At 48.4% G+C, this 18,495-nt stretch overlaps 1 protein-coding gene across 2 annotated transcripts in view; it reads right to left on the bottom strand.

Annotated features, from left to right (window-relative positions):
* Positions 1-8,134: 8,134 nt before the first annotated feature.
* Positions 8,135-18,495, bottom strand: part of Efcc1 (EF-hand and coiled-coil domain containing 1) — a 28,542-nt gene continuing 18,181 nt past the window's right edge. Inside the window, exons 3-8 of one of the 2 annotated variants that reach the window (XM_031382475.1) lie at positions 17,922-18,079; positions 16,518-16,656; positions 15,356-15,521; positions 13,030-13,167; positions 12,310-12,373; positions 8,135-11,428 (exon numbers count right to left, since the gene is read on the bottom strand). In XM_031382475.1, the coding sequence (XP_031238335.1) occupies positions 11,292-11,428; positions 12,310-12,373; positions 13,030-13,167; positions 15,356-15,521; positions 16,518-16,656; positions 17,922-18,079 (802 nt within the window). In that variant the 3' untranslated portion in view covers positions 8,135-11,291. Of the gene's footprint in view, positions 11,429-12,309; positions 12,374-13,029; positions 13,168-15,264; positions 15,522-16,517; positions 16,657-17,921; positions 18,080-18,495 lie in introns of those variants that run through there. The other variant, XR_004122157.1, reaches the window with a different exon arrangement.

Here is an 18,495-nt window from a genome sequence, read left to right as displayed (position 1 = left end):
GTAGTGTCTTATAGAACCCAGGCTAGCCTCAAACTCTTCATTCTACCTACTACTGAGGTTACAGGTGTCTGATAGCACAGCAGGCTGTCTAATCCTTTTGTGTATGTTTTATGGAGAAATTTTGTATCTTTGTTCTTTAGGGATATGGTGCTATAGTATTTCTTTTCTTTCTTTTTAAAAAAATAGCCATTGGGTTGTGGTATCAGGATAATGCTGGCTTTGCAAGAAGAACAGCAGAATGTATTCCATTTCCATTTGGGGGGACTATCTCAATTGGAAGAATTTGAATTAACCCTGTCTAAGTGTTTCCTAGACATTTTGCATGCGAGATGTTTGCTTCCTGCTGTGCTTTCTGTGTTCATCGTTGGCCTGCTTGGATGCTCTGTGTCTTCTTGACTTTGCTGTCTGTCTGTGTTCAAGCCAAGTCCTAGGGCTCTCCGGGTGGTCAGTGTCCTTCCCTAGCAGTTGTTTCTGCTTCTAGAAAGCTGGGGTGGGTGATTTCAGCACTTGGGAGACAGAGACAGGCAGATCTCTGTGAATTGGAGCCAGCCTGACCAACACTTTGAGACTCAATCTCAAATAAATCTCTCACTTTCCGGCTTTCTCAGAAAGAAACGGGTGTGATATTTGCATGCCTCCTGAGCCTCTCGAGCCTGTGTCTCCGAAGGGAATATTATCAATTCAGAGAAAACTAGAAAACTGTGTATAATCACAGAACCCAGGAAGGTTCTGAGACAGGAGGGTTGAGGATAATCTGAATTACATAGCAAGACCCACTTTGAGATGGTTTGTATATGCTTGGTCCAGGGAGTGGCGCCATTTGGAGGTGTGGCCTTGTTGGAGTGGGTGTGGCTATGTTGGAGTAGGTGTGTCGGTGAGCATGGGCTCTTCGCTGCCTGGAAGTCAGTATTCTGCTAGCAGCCTTCAGATGAAGATGCAGGACTTTCAGCTCCTCCTGCACCATACCTGCCCGGAGGCTGCCATGTTCTTGCCTTAATGATAATGGACTGAACCTCTGAACCTGTAAGTCAGCCCCAAGTAAATGTCCTTATAAGAGTTGCCTTAGTCATGGTGTCTGTCCATAGCAGTAAAACTGATTAAGACACACCTCAAAAAAAAAAAAAAAAAAAAAAAAAAAAAAAAAAAAAAGCAAAACAGTAAAATATATAAATTTACAAACATGAACATTTATAAGTTTAAAAACAGAGCAGATTCTAAGGGACTGTCCTAAGACCCTCTCAAGTTGACCTTGAACTCCCTCTTCAGGCTGGGAGAGCTGGAAACCTCGTCCTCTGTGCTTCCGTGAGTGGGTTCCCCACCTAGTGGTGACAGTGTAGAATTCCTTCCTCTTAGTTGGGTGTCAGGGGAGGAAAGCAATTTAAGGTCAATGGAATATTTTTGCCAGAAGGTGAAAGAAGGACATTGGTTAGAATTTCCCAGAAAACATTTTTAACGAGTTACAGACCCTTAGTACAATTCCAAAATTCCAGAGACGCACTTCTAGAGAAAGAGTGAGAACGAGCAAACAGGACAGCTGGTCTCACACACTGTTGTGTGCTTCCCTGACCTGTTGCGGAACCGCAGTGCTCCCTGCTCTGCTCCTCAACTCTCTATCCAATACCTTACTCTCACCCTTCCATTCAAGGGCCCTATGCTGGCTGTCTCAAGTTCTGGGGGTATTATTGTTATTTTTTAAATTTTGAAACATTCATCTTTGAATTATGTTTTGTAGGGCACTGGGCAGGGCACTGGGTATGTATGGGGTAGGCCTCTGGAGCCTCAGAGCATACAGGCTTCCCTCTTCGATTACCTTCTGGTCACGCTGCTGCCTGCCCCCTGCCCCAGCCCTATCTCAGCTCAGCCTCTGGTCCAGGTGTATTGTATCTGATGTGGACTAGAAGCATCAGGTCTGAGCAGGAATGTTCTTCTCCCACTACCTTTTTGCTTATGAGTGCTCTTCAGCTGGTTTCCTGCTTTTAACTTGTTTAGGGATCACTGGCCAGGCATCCCACCCCACCATGTATGTTAATGAAGCATGGGTTTACTGTAGGGAACGTGTTTGTTATTTATTACAGCGCAACACACCACCCTGCAAAACAGCAGCTTCACCCTAACGTTCGTTTGTTTTTATTGGTGGTTTTTGTAGGTCAGAAATGCTTGTTTTTGCTGGAGAGTTCTAGACACTGCAGGTGGGATCTCAGCAGGGCTGCGGTTGTCACTGTTATGAAATATAATGCGGTGAGGGTGTACCTGGTGAGCCCATGCCCAGGTGCCTTCCTGAGGAATTACACCACGCAACAGATCTGGTATAAGGGGGTTTAGTTGGGTGAAGGGAGAGGGGTGAAGATCTGGAGAAGAGGTAGAGGCAGACAAGAGCAGAGCCATGAGGGCAGAGAAGAGGAGGGGACACAGAGGAGGACAGAAAGGTGGGAGAGAGAGAGACTGGCAGGAGTATGTAGGAGCAAAGAGAGTAAGCTGGAGTGGCCAGCCGTCCTTTTCAGCCCACACCTCAAGCACCTGGAGGTCGCTGGTGACCCTGGGAGGAGCCTAGTGGAATTGCCTGTGAACTCATAATTGTAGCGGCCAGCTGCCACGGGTTACTGGGTTCCTGAAAGGAAAGCTAGGGATGAATGGGAAGGACCGCGAGAGAAGTAGCGAGCCAAGACAAAGTTCTTTGATCAAGGCTCAAATTTTAATGTACAGCTCTGAATATCTATGGGAGAACCCAAGGACCCATCCCTTTGTTTTGGCTGGGTCGAGTTGCACTGTGCTCCTCCGCAGCTCAGCGGGTGGGCAGTTCTCAGTTCTCTGGCAGGAAAATGTAAATGTAGCCAGCCTAGCCGCCTGGCTCCAGTGTCCAAGACTTGTTCAGCCAGCTCAGGGCTGGGGGTAGAGCACAATAATGGTCGCTGAAAGTTTTGACTGGGGCTGGTGGAATCACTTCAGAGATGTATGCCTGAGCTGATGGCTGGAATCTTCTGTTTCTTGCTGGCTATTGACAACAGGGATGACTCAAGGCTCTCGGGACAGGGCTGACTGGATGCACTTAGCACACATGGGCCAGGAGAGCAAGGATGATATCACCAAGCCTCGTGGCTGAGTTTGTGTTCCCTCCACTAACTCCTGCCACACTCTGCTTGTCAGGTATGGCTCATACTTGACAGTCTTGCTCACCTTCGAAGGAAGGATTCAGGTATTTCATTCTGGAGGAAGTTTATGTTAGAAAGTTTTTCTTCCCTTGATGCTAGGATGGAAGTTAGGACTTCCCTTATCAAGAACCCTTCAATCAAGTAGTTACCAGGCCTTTATTAAGAAGGCCGCACTTTCCAGATGAGTGGGGGAAGTAGACACAGGCTCCCACCCTAAGCAAGAAGCTGGCTGCAATCGACTCCTGATTTCCCCAGTGGGATCTCATGGGGAGGCTCCTCACACAGCAGATGACCAGATCAGAGCAAGCTCAGTGGAATTCTTGCAGACTTTGTGTCAGATTGCTTTGATTGGACACTTTGGGTTTTTGTTATTTGTTTGCATATTTTGGTTTTCATTTTTGTAGGGTTTGTGTGTGTATGTATCTTGATTTTTTTTCTTCATTTTATTTGATTGTTTTTTTAAAAAGAGAGAAAGAAAGGTTGTGGAATTGGACGGATAGGAAGGATCTTCAAAGACTTGAGGAGCAGAAAAGCATGATCAGAATATATTGCCTAACATTTTTTTCAAAGAAATCCTAGATTTTCACATTGAAAAAAGAATTTTAAAATGCTTAGTAGAACTCTGGCTGATAATATTAGTTTATACAGGGGTACTATAAAAGGATGCAATGAGTTTAAGTCAATATATTAACACATTACATGTAAAAAAGATTAACAATAAAATTTTTTAATCTCCTTTTCTAAGATATATTTGGTATGAATTGCAAGCTTTGTTTTGCAGGCAAAAATAGAAAATAACTGGTCTTACTTTTCTGAGTTACTGAATGTGAAGTTCATCTGTATCAGGTAGTTTATACAGGTAATGTTATTTTGGTGTTATTATTGTTGATTTTGTGTTTTAGACTTTTTACATTCTTTGGTATTATTTATTGGGCCAATATGGAAATATAAATGTGCAAACACAGTAGTTTAATTTCACCTGCTTTGAAACTTCAGTCATTTGCTGACTACACAGAGATGTACCTACACATTTACCATGCCTCAGGCCTGGTGTGCCCTCAACAATACATGGTATATAAAATAATGGGAATATGAATTAATCTTTGCCTATAAGTTGTATTATTCATACAGAGAAAACCTTAATATGGGTTTAAAATAAAGTGACCCATACCAACTATACACACCCCAGCTGTTTTTTTTTATGAAATTTATTAGAGTACAATTTTCTTTCCACTTGCATAATTCTCTGTGTGTGTGTGCGCATGTGCATGTGTGTGTATCTCTTTTCCCAGTTACACTACCTTGCTTTTCTCATCTCCCTTCTTCATTTATATTTAATGCTACTCTTATTGGTATATATGTGAGCTAATAAAGACACTTATTTTGCTTCCTCTTTCAATAAAGCCGGTGTTTGTGTGAAAGAGAAAAAAATTTTTTTTTTCAATTAAACAAAAGAGAAGAGAGTTTTATTGAGCAGCATAGACCAAGGAGTGCATTGGTGCACAGTGCCTCCTGGGACTCACAGGAAGCAAAGGCAACTTTGGGTCAGGATTCTGAGACCCACTATCTACCAACTAACTTGGTTTCTACCATTCTGGGGTTTCAAATGTCAGGGGAGGTTCTGTTTGAGTGGAATCATTTCTGTAGATTTTGATTCAAGGAGACAGTTTCCTTGACAACAGCTCTCTGGAGATGCGGCTTCAGCCATTAGCCCAGCTGCACAGTGTTACCTCCCTGTGAGGAACTCTCCTTGACTCCTCACTGTCTGGGCATCTCAGGCCTTGAGCTCTGGAAAGGTCTGTGGACTGGTTGATCAAGTGGTGGGATCTGGTCTTTGGTCAGGCATGATGGGCTCTGCTGTTGAGCTCTGTGGAAGTAAGAAGGGTCCTTTGTGGGACCATGATGGCCCAGGGTTACAGAAGGAGGGTCCAGGGAGCTCAACCATGTTTGAGCATACCTCAAACATGAGGACCACAGTGGTTGGCTACCTCCCCACTCCCAGCCTGGCGCCATAAAGCTGGCCTCGCCACCATCAATCCTAGCAGGAATTTATTACCCTGACAGCTATCAGGGTTCACTCCTTGTTTAACTTTTAAGGCTCCCACCCCTGCAACCAAGCCCCCGAGTATGCAGATAAAGTATCTTCCAACAGCCCTAACCTGACCAACGGTAGACAACTGCACAAATCTTGCCTGAGAGACCCTGGCCACCTCCCAGGGGACATAAATACCCCTCCCCACTCCAAGAAATGAACTAGTTCTTCAATGCTGTTCCCTAGTGTGATTATTACTTGTATGAGATCCTACAGTGCACCCACCTGTGCCTGGCTCAGTTTCTCTCCCTGCAGCCCACCCTGGTGTGTAACCACCCTGGCTACCCCCCTGCCCCTCAAGAGAATTAGAAATAGGGCAGCAGTCCTTGTCACTGAGGCATGGGTGTGAGGTAATTCCACAGCTTTCTGACAATCGTAGATGATGCGTTGGCCATGTCTCAGACCTTCGTCCAGAGAATCCCACTTTGAAGCCGTCTCACCCTGAACTTTGTACTTGGCTAGGAGAGGCAAGTATCCAGGGCATTAGACATTTGCCCAGATCCCATCTAAGTTCAAGGTCTCTGGGTGAGGGAAACAGTGCCCCAGGCTGTAGGCCAGTAATGCTCTGAAGGCTCAAGAAGCATTGTGTACCAGCTTCACTTCTCTGTAAGGATGCGGATGAGGCCATGGTGTCCAGCCTTCTTCCCATACGACAGTATGTTAGTTCCACTTGGCTAAGGTGAGCAATTCTTTTTCTTTCTCCTGCCTCCCTCTGTCCCTCCCTCCATCCCTCCCTCCCTCCTTTTCTAGGGCAATAGTCTGCCAGTGAGCTGCATCTCCAGCTTACACTGTTGACTATGACTTGCTGTAGCTGTACCTCTGAGACATTTTGCTCTGTCTTGTTTGAGATATTTGCTAGCATGCTGGCCATCCTGGCCTTACAGAAGGGGATGGAAAGAAGGCCTGCTTCTGCTTTCTGGAAGAGACTGTAGATGAACTGTAGAACCTTTTCCCTACGGTTCAGTGGTGCTGGAGAAGCTGTCCTGGGCCCTGTTATTTTTCTGTTTTGTTAATTATTAACTATATTATCTAATATGTATCAGATTGTTTCTTGTGTGTGGCTTTTATGTGTTTTTCAAAGAATTGGCCCCTTTTATTTTGCTCACAAGGCTTATTCACGGTCACAGTCACACTTGAAATACTTCTGGTGTGGTTAGGAGCTGCCCCGCAGTGACAGCCCCTCTCTCACCTCTGGCATTAGTAAGTTGTTTCCTCTGGCTTTTCTTTAATTAGCCTGGTGAGAAGGTTTTGTTTTTGTTTTTTTTTTCTCTATACAGGGTTTCTCTGTGTAGCCCTGGCTATCCTGGAACTCACTCTGTAGACCAGGCTGGCTTCGAACTTAGAAATCTGCTTGCCTCTGCCTCCCAAGCGGTAGGGTTAAAGGCATGTGCCACCACTGCCTGGCTTGGTGAGAAGCTTTTATTAACCAATTTTGTTAATCTTTTCAAAGACCCAGCTTTGGCTTTTCTAAGGTCCTATTCTGAGTTTGATTTCTGCTGTGACTTTTATTCTTTTCATCCGTACACTTCTTATTGGGATGTATTGGTCTTACACTTTGCTCTTCTGTTTATAGCTTCCTGAGGTGGAAGAATATTGATTTTTGGACGTCTTATTTGTGCTAACATTTCCATGCTGTGCATTTCTTTCTGAGCACTGCTGTTGTTGTATGTCCCATACATTCTGACTGCGGTATATTTCCATGGTCATTTAGCTAAGAGTGTTCTAAAAGATTTCTCAAGGAAAATCTCTAAAAGGAAATCTCAAGATTTCCTCTTTGATATCTATTTAATGTAGAAATATAGTGCTCAGTTTCTAAGCATTTATGGATTTCCAAGCTGTCTCTCTGTTATTAGACTCCAGTTTAATTTTGCTGTCACTTGAGAGCATTGCATGGTCCCCATAGTTTAATTAGTTAGGAGTGTTGGTGGCACTCCTAGTAATCTGAATGTGGAGACTGCTTCTGAGCTTGAAGACTGCATTTGCGCCATTGTGGGAGGAATAGTCTGTGTCTACTAGATCCATCTGCTTGGTGGTTGTGGTGGGTTCAGATTTACTGATGTCATACCTGCTGTGTGCATCTTACAGAACTGTTGAAGTCTGCTACTACAATAGTGGTCTTATCAGTTTCTTTCTCTCTTTCTTTCTTTCTTTCTTTCTTCCTAAAGATTTATTTATTTATTATATGTAAGTACACTGTAGCTGTCTTCAGACACACCAGAAGAGGGCATCAGATGGTTGTGAGCCACCATGGGGTTGCTGGGAATTGAACTGAGGACCTTTGGAAGAGCAGTCAGTGCTCTTAACCACTGAGCCATCTCTCCAGCTCTGTCATCAGTTTCTTGAAAGTCCTATTAATATATTTTTCTTTGAGACAAGGTCTATGTAGAACAGGCTGGCTCTGAACTCACAGAGATCTGCTGCCTTTGCTTCCTGAGTGTTGTGACTGGAGGTGTGCACCACCATGCCTAGCTTTGTGTTAATTCTGTCTCTGGTAGTTTGTGGCTGTTGGTAGGTAGGTAGACACATTCTTTTCTTTTTTATTTTCCCCCTTTGGTTTTTTCCAAGACAGGATTTCTCTGTGTAGCCCTGGCTGTCCTGGAACTCACTCTGTAGACCAAGCTGGCCTTGAACTCAGAAATCCACCTGCCTCTGCCTCCCAAGTGCTGGGATTAAAGGCGTGCGCCACCACCGCCTGGCTATTTTTTTCTTTTCTTTTCTTAGTGAGCTGACTCCTTTGATACCATGTGATGCGCCTTTTGCCCCGGACCCTTTCCCTTGCCTTGAAGTCGTCTAAAGTGAACACAGTGAGTTAGGCTTTCTGTTGATCACCGCCGACGTAGTACTTGACTCTATCCACTTCACTGAATCCACATGTGTCTAAATCTAAAGTGGGTTTCTTTTATTTGAAGAAGTTTATTTCTTTCTTTATGTGTATGTGCTGGAATGTATGTTTGTGTATCACATGCATGCCTGAAAAGTCACAAGAGGGCAATTGGATCACTTGGGACAGGAGTTACAGTAAGTTGTGAGTGGCCTTGTGGGTGCTGGGAATTGAATCCAGGTCCTCTGAGAGAACAGTAAGTGTTAAGCTGTCTCCCAGCCTCTTCAAGTGGATTCTTGCAGACAGACAGCATGTGGCTAGCTGGTCTGAGAATCTCCATCTTCTGGTTGTTATAATGAGACCATTAACATTTGAGGGTGATTCTGACAGGTGCTCATGTCTCCCTCGACTGCTCGTTTGACCTCTGATGGTCTGTCTTTGGCTCCTATTCTGCCATTTGCGGTTCTGATTAAGCATTTTCTGTAACCCCACCTTCTCTCCTTCGCTGCCCCTCCCCACTCCTTTCCTAGTGGCTGTTCTAACATTGAAACACTCATCTATCCAAGTCCATTTCCAACAACTGTGCTGCTTGACGGGCAGCAAAGCTACCCAGGCTCCACAATAGCAGGCCGTTCCCAGTTCCTTCGCTGTCCTGTGCCCGTTCTGGGCATTCCACTCATAAAAGCTGGACGAAATACATGCTTCCTTCTCAGATCATCAACAAACTGCTCTTGGTTAGGTAAGAAAGAATAAGAGGAATAAAGGGATTTTTCTACCTTAACTTATTCTTTCTTTTGTGTTTTTTTCTTTATATGAATCAAAAATGATTGTTTGTATAATTTCCCTTCTCCCAAAAAACCTCTTTTATTTCTTGTAAGCCCAGATGAGTTTTGTTTGTCTGAAAGTCTTTATTCCTTTGATCTGGACAGTAACTTTGCAAGACACAATGGGTATTAGGCTGTTTTCTTTCCCATCTCAGTGTCTCTCTCTCTCCTCTCTCACTATCTAGCTTGGGCTGGCCATAAACTCCTGGTTCTCCACCCTAGCCCCCTGAGCGGTGGAATTCCAGGTGTGCATCACTATGCCTGGCTTCAGTATCACTTTAATTTTAATTTCGCTTTGCATTTATTCTGCTTGTGCTATTTTAGTCTTCTAGATCTGTGCTTTGGTGTCTGACAGGAGTGTGGGGACATTCAAAGTCATCTCTGCTTTAACTTCCGTCTGTGTTCTTCACCCACTTAGTTATACATGTTGTAGCTGTCCAACACTTCTAAGATTTCTCTGCTCCTTGTTCATAGACCTTTCATCTCTGCATTCAGTTTTAGAATTTTCTAGGTTGTGTCCTTAGGCTCTGGAGTCCTTCCTTGTTCCTACCGTCGTCTCTGAGCCTAGAGGAGAATTCTTTGCTCTGTTCGGTTGTATAACTCTGAGCAATTCCTGGCTCTTCCTTGGGATATGCATCCCCTGCTTGTGTTGCTCGTTTGGCTTTGCATGTGGCTGGCCTCATCCTTTAGAGCTGCCTGGTAACCAGATGTTCCAATTCCTAGTCAGATGGTTCGTGACTCTCTGATACAGTCAGGGATGACTGTCTTTTCAGATCGCCTTCTGCTAAAGGCTGACTCCATGTGCTGGGTTAGGAACTCCAGAAGCTGAGTCTTTAGTGACATGGAAATGAAAAATGTAGGAAGTAGGTGTTCTGTTATTCCAGGATTAGTTAGCTGCATATGGGACTATGGCCTATTGTTCCAGATACCTGGGAGCCAGGAGGATAGCCTTAGCAACATAGGGGGATCCTCCTCCAGGTCAAACAGCCAAACACATCGCCTGTGATCATGGCTGCTTCAGCGAGCCTGCACTTGCCTCTGGTCTCCCCTCCCCTGGCTGGGACTGGCCAGCTCTGGGGATGGGCTGCAGGACTTCCCCCCCTCCCAGTTTATCAAGGCTCTAATGAAACCTGCACCTGTCAGGCTCCAGTGAAATGCTTTCTCTCGATGGCAGCTTGTTGAAGAAGAACAGAGTGAGGCCAATGGTGTGCATGGTTGGGAACTCCTGTAGCGCTTGGACATCCCAGCACGAGAAAGACAGAAAACAAAGCCCAGGATGCAGGAGCAGATTCCACACTGGTCATGGTCCTCCTCCTCCCAGAAGTATTCAGTGATTTTTCTTCTGTCTTTCCTGGGAGGGTCAGTGTTGAGCTCACAGAGTTAGACTTGCCAAAGTGGGGGTTCCCCTTTGCCTGGTCCCCTGGAGTTTTTCCTTGCATGGTTGTCCACACAAAGTTCTTGAACACATACAGTCTGATCAGGCCTTTCTTGAGCAGGCCAAATAGGATAGTTCAGTCGGCTGGGGCAAGCAGGGCCTTGTGGGCTCAGGCTGAGCAGGGAGGATCAAAAGGAGGCATCCCGCTGCTCAGACCTACCTGTTTGGTGCCTGGCCTTGGGCACTGACTCCTGAGGGGCTGAGGGGGTGGGTCCTTGGTAGCATCCCTCCTTTGATCTGCTTGTGCCTTTCCTCTCTGTGCCTACCCACATCCCACCTCTCCTCTTGGGTGGAGTGACAGCCCAGCTTCCACTCACAAGCCTACAGACTTCATTTTCTCCTAGGAGCTCTCTGCTGTTCCTAGTCCTAGTCTCAACACAGCCTTGGATGTGGGGAATTCCACAGTGATTAGGTGTGCCCCGGAGACTGGACCTAGCAGGCACATGACTGTGTACTGTGCCCAGGATAAGGGCAACAGCCTCAGGTTCAGACTGATCTAGCAACTTCAGGCTTTTAATGTGTGTGGGGGTCTGAGAATGTCAGAGGTCCAAGAAAGGGGTCATCGCTGCCAGACCCAGTATTGGAAGGAGCCTTGGCTGCCGGAGTTCTGAGAGAGTGACAAGAGTCTGACCATTTGTGGAGAGTGTTCAGATGGCAGAAGGCAATCCAACAGTGGCCAGGCTGACCATGGAGGCTGGACTGGTAGCCAGGACAACCATGGCGGCGGGTCCAGTGATGGCCAGTGCTGGGTCCCATGGTAGTTAGGTTGAACATGGAGGCTAGCTAGTCTGGTTGTGGTTAAGGCTGGTGTGATGATGGTGATGGCCATAGCGGCTGGTCCAGTGACATCCAGTGCTAGGTCCCACAGTGGTCAGGCTGATCATGGAGGATCATGGAGCTAGTCTGGTTGTGGTCAAGGCTGGTCTGATGATGGGGACAACCATGGTGGCCCAAGGCTGGGCCAGCGAGCTCAGCAGGAGATGAGGAAGGGGTTCGTGTGTGCAGGAGCCGTGGATGCTGGTGCTGAGGGATTTCTCTGTAGAAGCTCACAGCCAACCAAGGCTTGGTGCAAGGTGTCTAAGACGGCCAAGGCACCATGTGTGCCCTCTGGAGAGAAACAAAAGGCATAAGCCAGGGTGGATTTCTGCATCTTATCCTCCTGCCCCATACCACTTCCCAGCCTTGCCTAGCACTGCCCCTAATGTTCCTGCTTAACTCCTAGACCAGCAGTTCTCTCAACCTGTGGCCTGAGACCATCCGCATATCCAATATTCACATCACGATTCATAACAGTAGCCAAATTACAGCTATGAAGTAACAATGAGACAATTTTATGCCTGGGGGTCCCCACAGCATGAGGAACCATATTAAAGGGTCACAGCGTTAGGAGGGTTGAGAGCCACTGTTCCAGTTACTCCTTGTCTCCAGTAATGGGCGGTTTAAGTTACTGCCAGCAAGTGAAGGTTCACCTATCTGTCTCCCCACGAGGCCCGGGGAGGCAGGGTCAGCAGTGGAGTCACAGCTGATGAAGTTCTGCTGCTCTCAGCTTTGCCAGAGCAGCAGGGGCCATGGGGCCTGGAGCTTTAGGTGAATCCCAGGCACTTGGCTGAGCTAGTTCTTGACTGTGTGATGGGGATAAGCCTTTCTCAGAGGTCAGCTGTCAGAGCTGGGCACTGAGGAGGTACTTCCCTGGTTCTGCCCATAGCAAGCTCAGTGAGCAACACCAGCCTGACTTGCTAGCAGGCAATCCCACTCTTGTCTGCTATTCTCATGATGGCTTCTAGATGTCACCTGTGGCCGCTGCCACTCTGTTCTGGTTAAACTGTACTGTCTGCTTTCAGAAATCTGTTGTGACTATGGCCTACAGGCATTTGGGGTTGGGACAGAGTGGCCGGTCTACACTCAGGAGCTTAGAGCAGAGCTGGAGTTCCTGGTTGGGATGCCCTTGGCTGCCATGCATGCATTCTCTGAGAGGCACCCTTGCCTACCCTGTGGGGGGTTCCGGTCCAGGGCATTCAGCAACATCTTCCCCAGGGCTCTTTTTGATATGTTCTTCAAGAGAGACGAGAGAGGCTGGGTCAGATTGTGGCCTCCATGTCTCCACTCAGCATGTGGAGCATAGAGGCTCCTAGAAGCTTCTGTGCAGCTCTTTGAGCTGGTACAGTAGCCACACATCTCCCCGTGCTCCTCTTTATCCTCTCCTGCACCCATCCTCCTTTCCTGGCTCTACCTTCCCTTCCTGGCTCCACCTCCTTTCCTGGCCCCACCCTCCCTTCCTGGCTCCACCCTCCCTTCCTGGCTCCACCCTCCTTTCCTGGCCCCACCCTCCCTTTCTGGCTCCACCCTCCTTTTCTGGCCCCACCCTTCCTTCCTGGCTCCATCCTCCTTTCCTGGCCCCACCCTCCCTTCCTGGCTCCACCCTCCCTTCCTGGCTCCACCCTCCCTTCCTGGCTCCATCCTCCCTTCCTGGCTCCATCCTCCCTTCCTGGCTCCATTCTATATCTGTCAATGGAGGAGCACCTGCTGACTATGAGAACCTGGGCTTGCCACACAGGCGTTCCATCAGTGCCTGCCTCAGCCTCTCAGCCTCCCCTGTTCCCTGCGGTGTCCCCTATAGACTCTCCTTGGCCTGTCTTACTATGACCTTGCTCTGGCTCCCCCAGTTCACCCCCAGCACCCCCTTCCCCCAGGACCCCCCGAGTTCCCACCAGGTCCCGGAGCCTTTGCAGGAGTTGTAGCACATCCATCAGCTTCTCTTCCAGCAGCGACAGCCGGACCCGCTCTGTCTCCACCATCTGCAGTTCCAGCCTCAGATGCTCAGTTTCCACTATCTGCTGCAGTTCTGCCTGAGAGAAAGGGTTTCGGTGCATTCCCTAGACCCGCGTCCCCATGATAGATGTTCCCAGGTCCTCAGCAAGGCTGCTTGCCTCCTGAATATTTTTGCAGAGATCACCTAGTCTGGCCTGCATGTAAGGCAGCCAAGCAGATAAACCACCCTGAGGCCAGAGAAGCTAAGTACCTGGCCCAAACTGCACAGTGAATGGAACGGTGAACACATACACATACACATGCACACACACATGCACACACATGCACATATACACATGGCTACACACACAGACATGCACACACGTGCATATACACATGTGTACTACACACTTATGCACACACATGTATACTTATGCACACACATGTGAACATACACATGCACGTGCACACACATGCACATACATACTTACATGTGCACACATGAACACACACGTGCACACACACAAACACACATGCACACACACACATATTTTGTTCTCTAATGACTCCATTCTCTCTTCTCTTTTCTACCTCTTGGTTTCTTTTTGATGAATCTGTGCTGGTGGCAACCAGTAGAAACCAATGTGATTGGCTTACACAGAAGGAACATACTGCAGGCTGGTGGACTGTTCCCATTCATCTTGTCCAGGGGCCCTGGCTGAAAGGGCATTCCAGGGAACTGTGCACTATCCACAAAGTGTGGCTGGGGGCGCTTCCAGGATCCCAGGGTTGAGACTGGGGAAATGTCTTATGCTCCCCTTCTATGCATGTGAGATGAGATGCACCCCTTGTTACTAGGGTGCTTAGGAGTCCCTCTGGCTTTGGGGATGGGTAGAAAAGGCCCTGTGCTTCCACTCACTGCACGCAGGACTAGAGGCTGGCCCATTCTGGAGCTTTCTTGTTCTGCCACCTTGGAGTTTACTTAGAAAAGAGACAGCTGTGCCTTTCACTGGGCATTCCCTGACTGCCAGTTCACACTTCACACCTAATGGAGACTCTTCACCAAGGACAGCAGCTCTCTCCTCCTGGGGGAGATCCTGGGCAGCAGGATCAGGGCCTCAGGGAACAGCACTGAGGTGAAAATAGACAGCCTGAAACAGCAGATGAAGCTAGAATCCCAGGAGGTCTTCACCAGGTACTGACAGTCAGAGCTGAACCGCTAAGAGCTCACTACCCACATCTATATGCACTCGACACATGCTTGGTGGCATCTTACAAGTGTGGAAACCAAAGCATGGAGATACTGAAGAACCCTAACGAGGTCACACAGGTACTAGAGTTGGGACTGAAGTCAGGCAGCCTGCTCTAGTGTATACTGTGGGGCCCTGCTCTGACCTGGGACTTCCCACTGCTCATGGCTTAGCTTCCCTCTGGGGGTGAGGGGCAGAGAGCAGGGTGGAGATCCTGAGGGCAGACTCTTACACTGACAGGGACACCTGGCTGTCATGTGTCCCAGGAGAAGTCAGGAGGGACTTCATCAATGGTCCTGGTATGACTGTTTGACCTTCATCCTTACCAGAAGCACATGACTGTAGGAACCTGGCATTTCCTGTTATCTGTAAGTCACCCTGTAGTCTTTCCTCACAGGGACATGGTTAGTCCTGGTTTATTGGACACTCACTGCTCAGTGTGTTGAAGTGTTCTCTGGTTCTAGAATCACAACTAGAGGTAGCTGAGATCTTTAAATTGTTAATACTCCATCCTTAGGGGCTGGAGAGATGGCTCAGCAGTTAAGTACACTGACTGCTCTTCCAGAGGTCCTGAGTTCAATTTCCAGCAACCACATGGTGGCTCATGACCATCTGTAATGGGATCCTATGCTCTTTTCTAGTGTGTCTGAGGACAGCTACTGTGTACTCACATAAAATAAATAATTCTTTAAAAGATTCCATCTTTGATGACCCCTAGATTTTTTTTTCAGCCTGCGACTCAAGGCCGAGGCTTCAGAGAGTCACAGAAAGGAAACAACCATGTTTATTATGCATCTGGCCAGCTATGCCTGCAGCCCATGACCCCTCCATCTCCCCACCCCCCCAGTTCTTATAAGCTCCTGCTTTGTAACCTAGTTTATCTGGCATGGGATTCTGTAACTGGCAATCAAAGTTCCCAGTAAGTGAAATTGGAGGAAACCACACCTCTTGACTTCTGGTCACACCTCTGTGAAATGGGCTCTAAGACTGCAAGTCCCTCCAGCTGTAAGACCTGGCATCTTAGGGCCCTGCTGACCTCCTCCTCCTCCGGTGTCCCCAGGGTCTCTCTGCTGCAGCCCAGCGTCTGCAGCTGTTCCCCGAGCCCGGTGACATGGCTTTCCAGCTCTAGGGTACAGATGTGCTCAGCGCCATCACAGTGGCCAAAGGAAGCCTTGAGTGGCTCAGCTGTCTGGTCGTCACACCTGTAGGAGAGGAGGGGTCAGCACTGCAGGGACTCCACTGTCCTGCTGCTCCAGCCTTTGCCAGCAGATGCCACGGATCCTGTCTGCTCAGCACTTCCTGTGGCTCCTTGGCTTCTCAGAGGAACAGCCAGAGGTGTTCCCTACAACCTGCCTAACACCCTCTCATCCACCTCACTCAGTCTGCCCCAGCCAACAGACCCCCCCCCCCCAGGCCCTCCAGCACGCCCCAGAGCCTTTGCCTGCTCCTCCTTGCCTCCAGCTCTCCTGGCACCTCCCTTGTCTCCACATTCTCTTCTTATCTCCCTTCCTATGGTAAAGGCTCTAGGATGGCAGGGCAGCCATCTGTTCACTATTTTCTCAATGTCTCTAATTTTGCCTGGCACACAAGTAGTTACGCAACAAGTGCTCTGTATGCACATAAATAATGAGTGATACCACCACCCCAGAAAGCTGGTAGTGCTTTACAATGTAATAACTACGCTGTCCTTGAAGGTATCTTACACCCTGGCCTCAAGTCCTCGTGAAGACAGTGTTAGAGGAGACTGAAGCCCAGGAAAACCAGGCAAGCTGAGATACCGATGGGTACCACACCCATTTTCATTATCCTCTAAGATGGTACAGTGATTATGTCAGTGGGTAACTGAGAAAGAACCAGCCCAGGGCCAGGCTGGGGAAGAGGAGGGCTTTGAACGGTGCTGTGAGAAGTGATGGAAAGCTCAAAGATGACAGGAATGGGTGGGTCTCAGGGACAGTGATGGAGGGAGCAATGGCCAGTGGGAACTAAATTCACCCACAGGCTTGAGGGTCTCCTCATTTCATCTGTGCACTTGGTGGGATGGGTTCCTACTTCTGAGCTTTGACTACCAGGAAGGGCTGTCAGGGCTAAGTGTGGCTGTGTGCTAGAACTGAAGCCGGTGTGAAGGGCCCTGCAAGGCGAAGCTGCCTTTCTGCTGCTCTCTGTGCTTTTTGACAGCCCGGGGCTATCTGGGCACTTACCTACTCACACAGCCTGAGAGTTGCACCAGGGGTACCTCGCTGTGGGCCTGTGGGTGCTCTGGCTTTTCCTGCCACCTTTCTTCCTCTTCCTCCTCAGAGGCGGCCTGGCCTTCCACGGAGCGGAACAGCTGCTCATCCTCTGCTGGGAAAACATGACATTTAGGGACTGGAGACCCAGCATGAGGCCCATCTAGCCTTCCTTGGGAACATGTGTAAAGTGAGGCACTGGGGAACTGCATGGAAGTCCCTGAGATACAACCTCTGTTTCCTTAGGTGACACGTGAGGAGGCATCTCTGGTGTCATGATCGAGCATCAGTTCTACTTCAGGATATGTGACAACTTGTATTGGGGAACTGGATGGAGCTTTGTGGGATGCTGGTATTGTGTCACACAAGACTTTCAGTTCACAGTTTTGGGGGGCTGTGGAAGAAGAGGTGTCCAATATGTGGCTTGTGGTCCCCCTGATTGCGGAGCTTTGATGGATTCCATCCCGACTGGCATAGGTGACAGCAGCTGCTCTGTCCTATTGTCCAGCCAAAGTCCTTGTCCCCATTTGCAGATCAGAGACTCCTAGAGACCCTGACCCTTTTATATTCCACCTTTGGGTACCTGTCAGGCTGTACCAACCAGAGGCAGCTCTTTCCAGCCACAGTGAATGTTCTGGAAGAGCTGGGACATCATGCAAGTCAGTGAAGAATATGGCCAAAAGGAACTCAGATGAGGGCTGATCTTCCTGCTCTGGGCTTGGGGGCATATCTGCTGACAGTGACTGATCTCAGGGTCGGGGATTAGGCCAGGCATTGGGGGTGGCCCCAAACCTATGGACTCAAGTTATGCGAGCCCACACTGTCCTTTTAACCTGAGCAGTTTGTGCTGACTGACACGACACTCAGAATTCCCTTCTTGAAGCAGCATTTAAAAACAAAAATGAGGCCTTACCTCACAGGAGATCAGAGACACAGGCATCTGGCTCTGGACACCCATTGCTGTCCCATGGCTTCACCCATGGGTTCTCAGGGATCCACTGTTTGGTTGAGCCACAGAGGCCCACTGTGAGAATTTTCATGACAATGTTGCTAATATTGACAGCATTATTTCCTCCCTGACTGCCCCCGGTATTCATCTGCATTGTCCTGGTGCTGAAGGCAGGGGCAGATGGAAGGGCTCTGAGACTGGGAATGAGTGACAGAGATCCAGGACCTGACACACTGTGGGGGTGAGCGCCCTGATTCCCAAGGTTAAGGTTTATGTGAAGTCACCAGAAGATAATCCTTCGAAGGTACTGGAAGCCAGCCTTGTCTGAAGGCCAGAGGTAGCTCTGATACTTCAGCCCTTGAGAACAGGGATGGGACATGGCCTCACTGGCCATGGGCCTGACATCAGGCTGGGCATGTGGGACTGACCTTCATCTGTGTCTCTGCCCCTTAAGCTTCTGTCTGACTGCTGAACTCCATCTGGAGTGGTGTCTGAATCGCTGGTTCCTCCAGCCGTAGGCTCACCATTCCTCCTTCCTGGCCTTGGACTGGCTTGTGGGGGTGTTAGGAGCTGAGGTCCTTCTGACCTGGGGGTAGGGAGAGACATGTTTTGAGAGGTGGGGACACCCTCATCCATTTCTTACGCTGCACAGGTAAGCCGCCCGTGGTCTTCACTGCTGTGCCTGCAGAGTCAGCCTGCTGAGGGCCAGAGAGAATGTTAAGACATGCCCCCGCTTTTCTTTGCTGATAGGGAACAAGCATGAAACCCAGTTTTAGAGACTGGGATGTGTTGCAGGATATTTGATCACACTGTGAATCCTGAGATTGTGTTATTGACTGGAAAAACCTGTTTGTAGTTGTGGTGTGGCTCAGCCCTAGCACACACCCGTAGTTCAAGAGCTTTCTGCTTCAATACTGTATAAACAGGATTAAGTCAGGTAGCCACCTAATTCTGGACTTAATATGGCTGGCATTCAAAAACAGATTTATTTTTATTTTTTGT

This window comes from Mastomys coucha, unplaced genomic scaffold, assembly GCF_008632895.1.
Source record: "Mastomys coucha isolate ucsf_1 unplaced genomic scaffold, UCSF_Mcou_1 pScaffold20, whole genome shotgun sequence".
Classification (NCBI taxonomy): Eukaryota; Metazoa; Chordata; class Mammalia; order Rodentia; family Muridae; genus Mastomys; species Mastomys coucha.
Note: the sequence above shows the minus strand (reverse complement) of the source record. Positions and strands in the feature narration are given on the sequence as shown.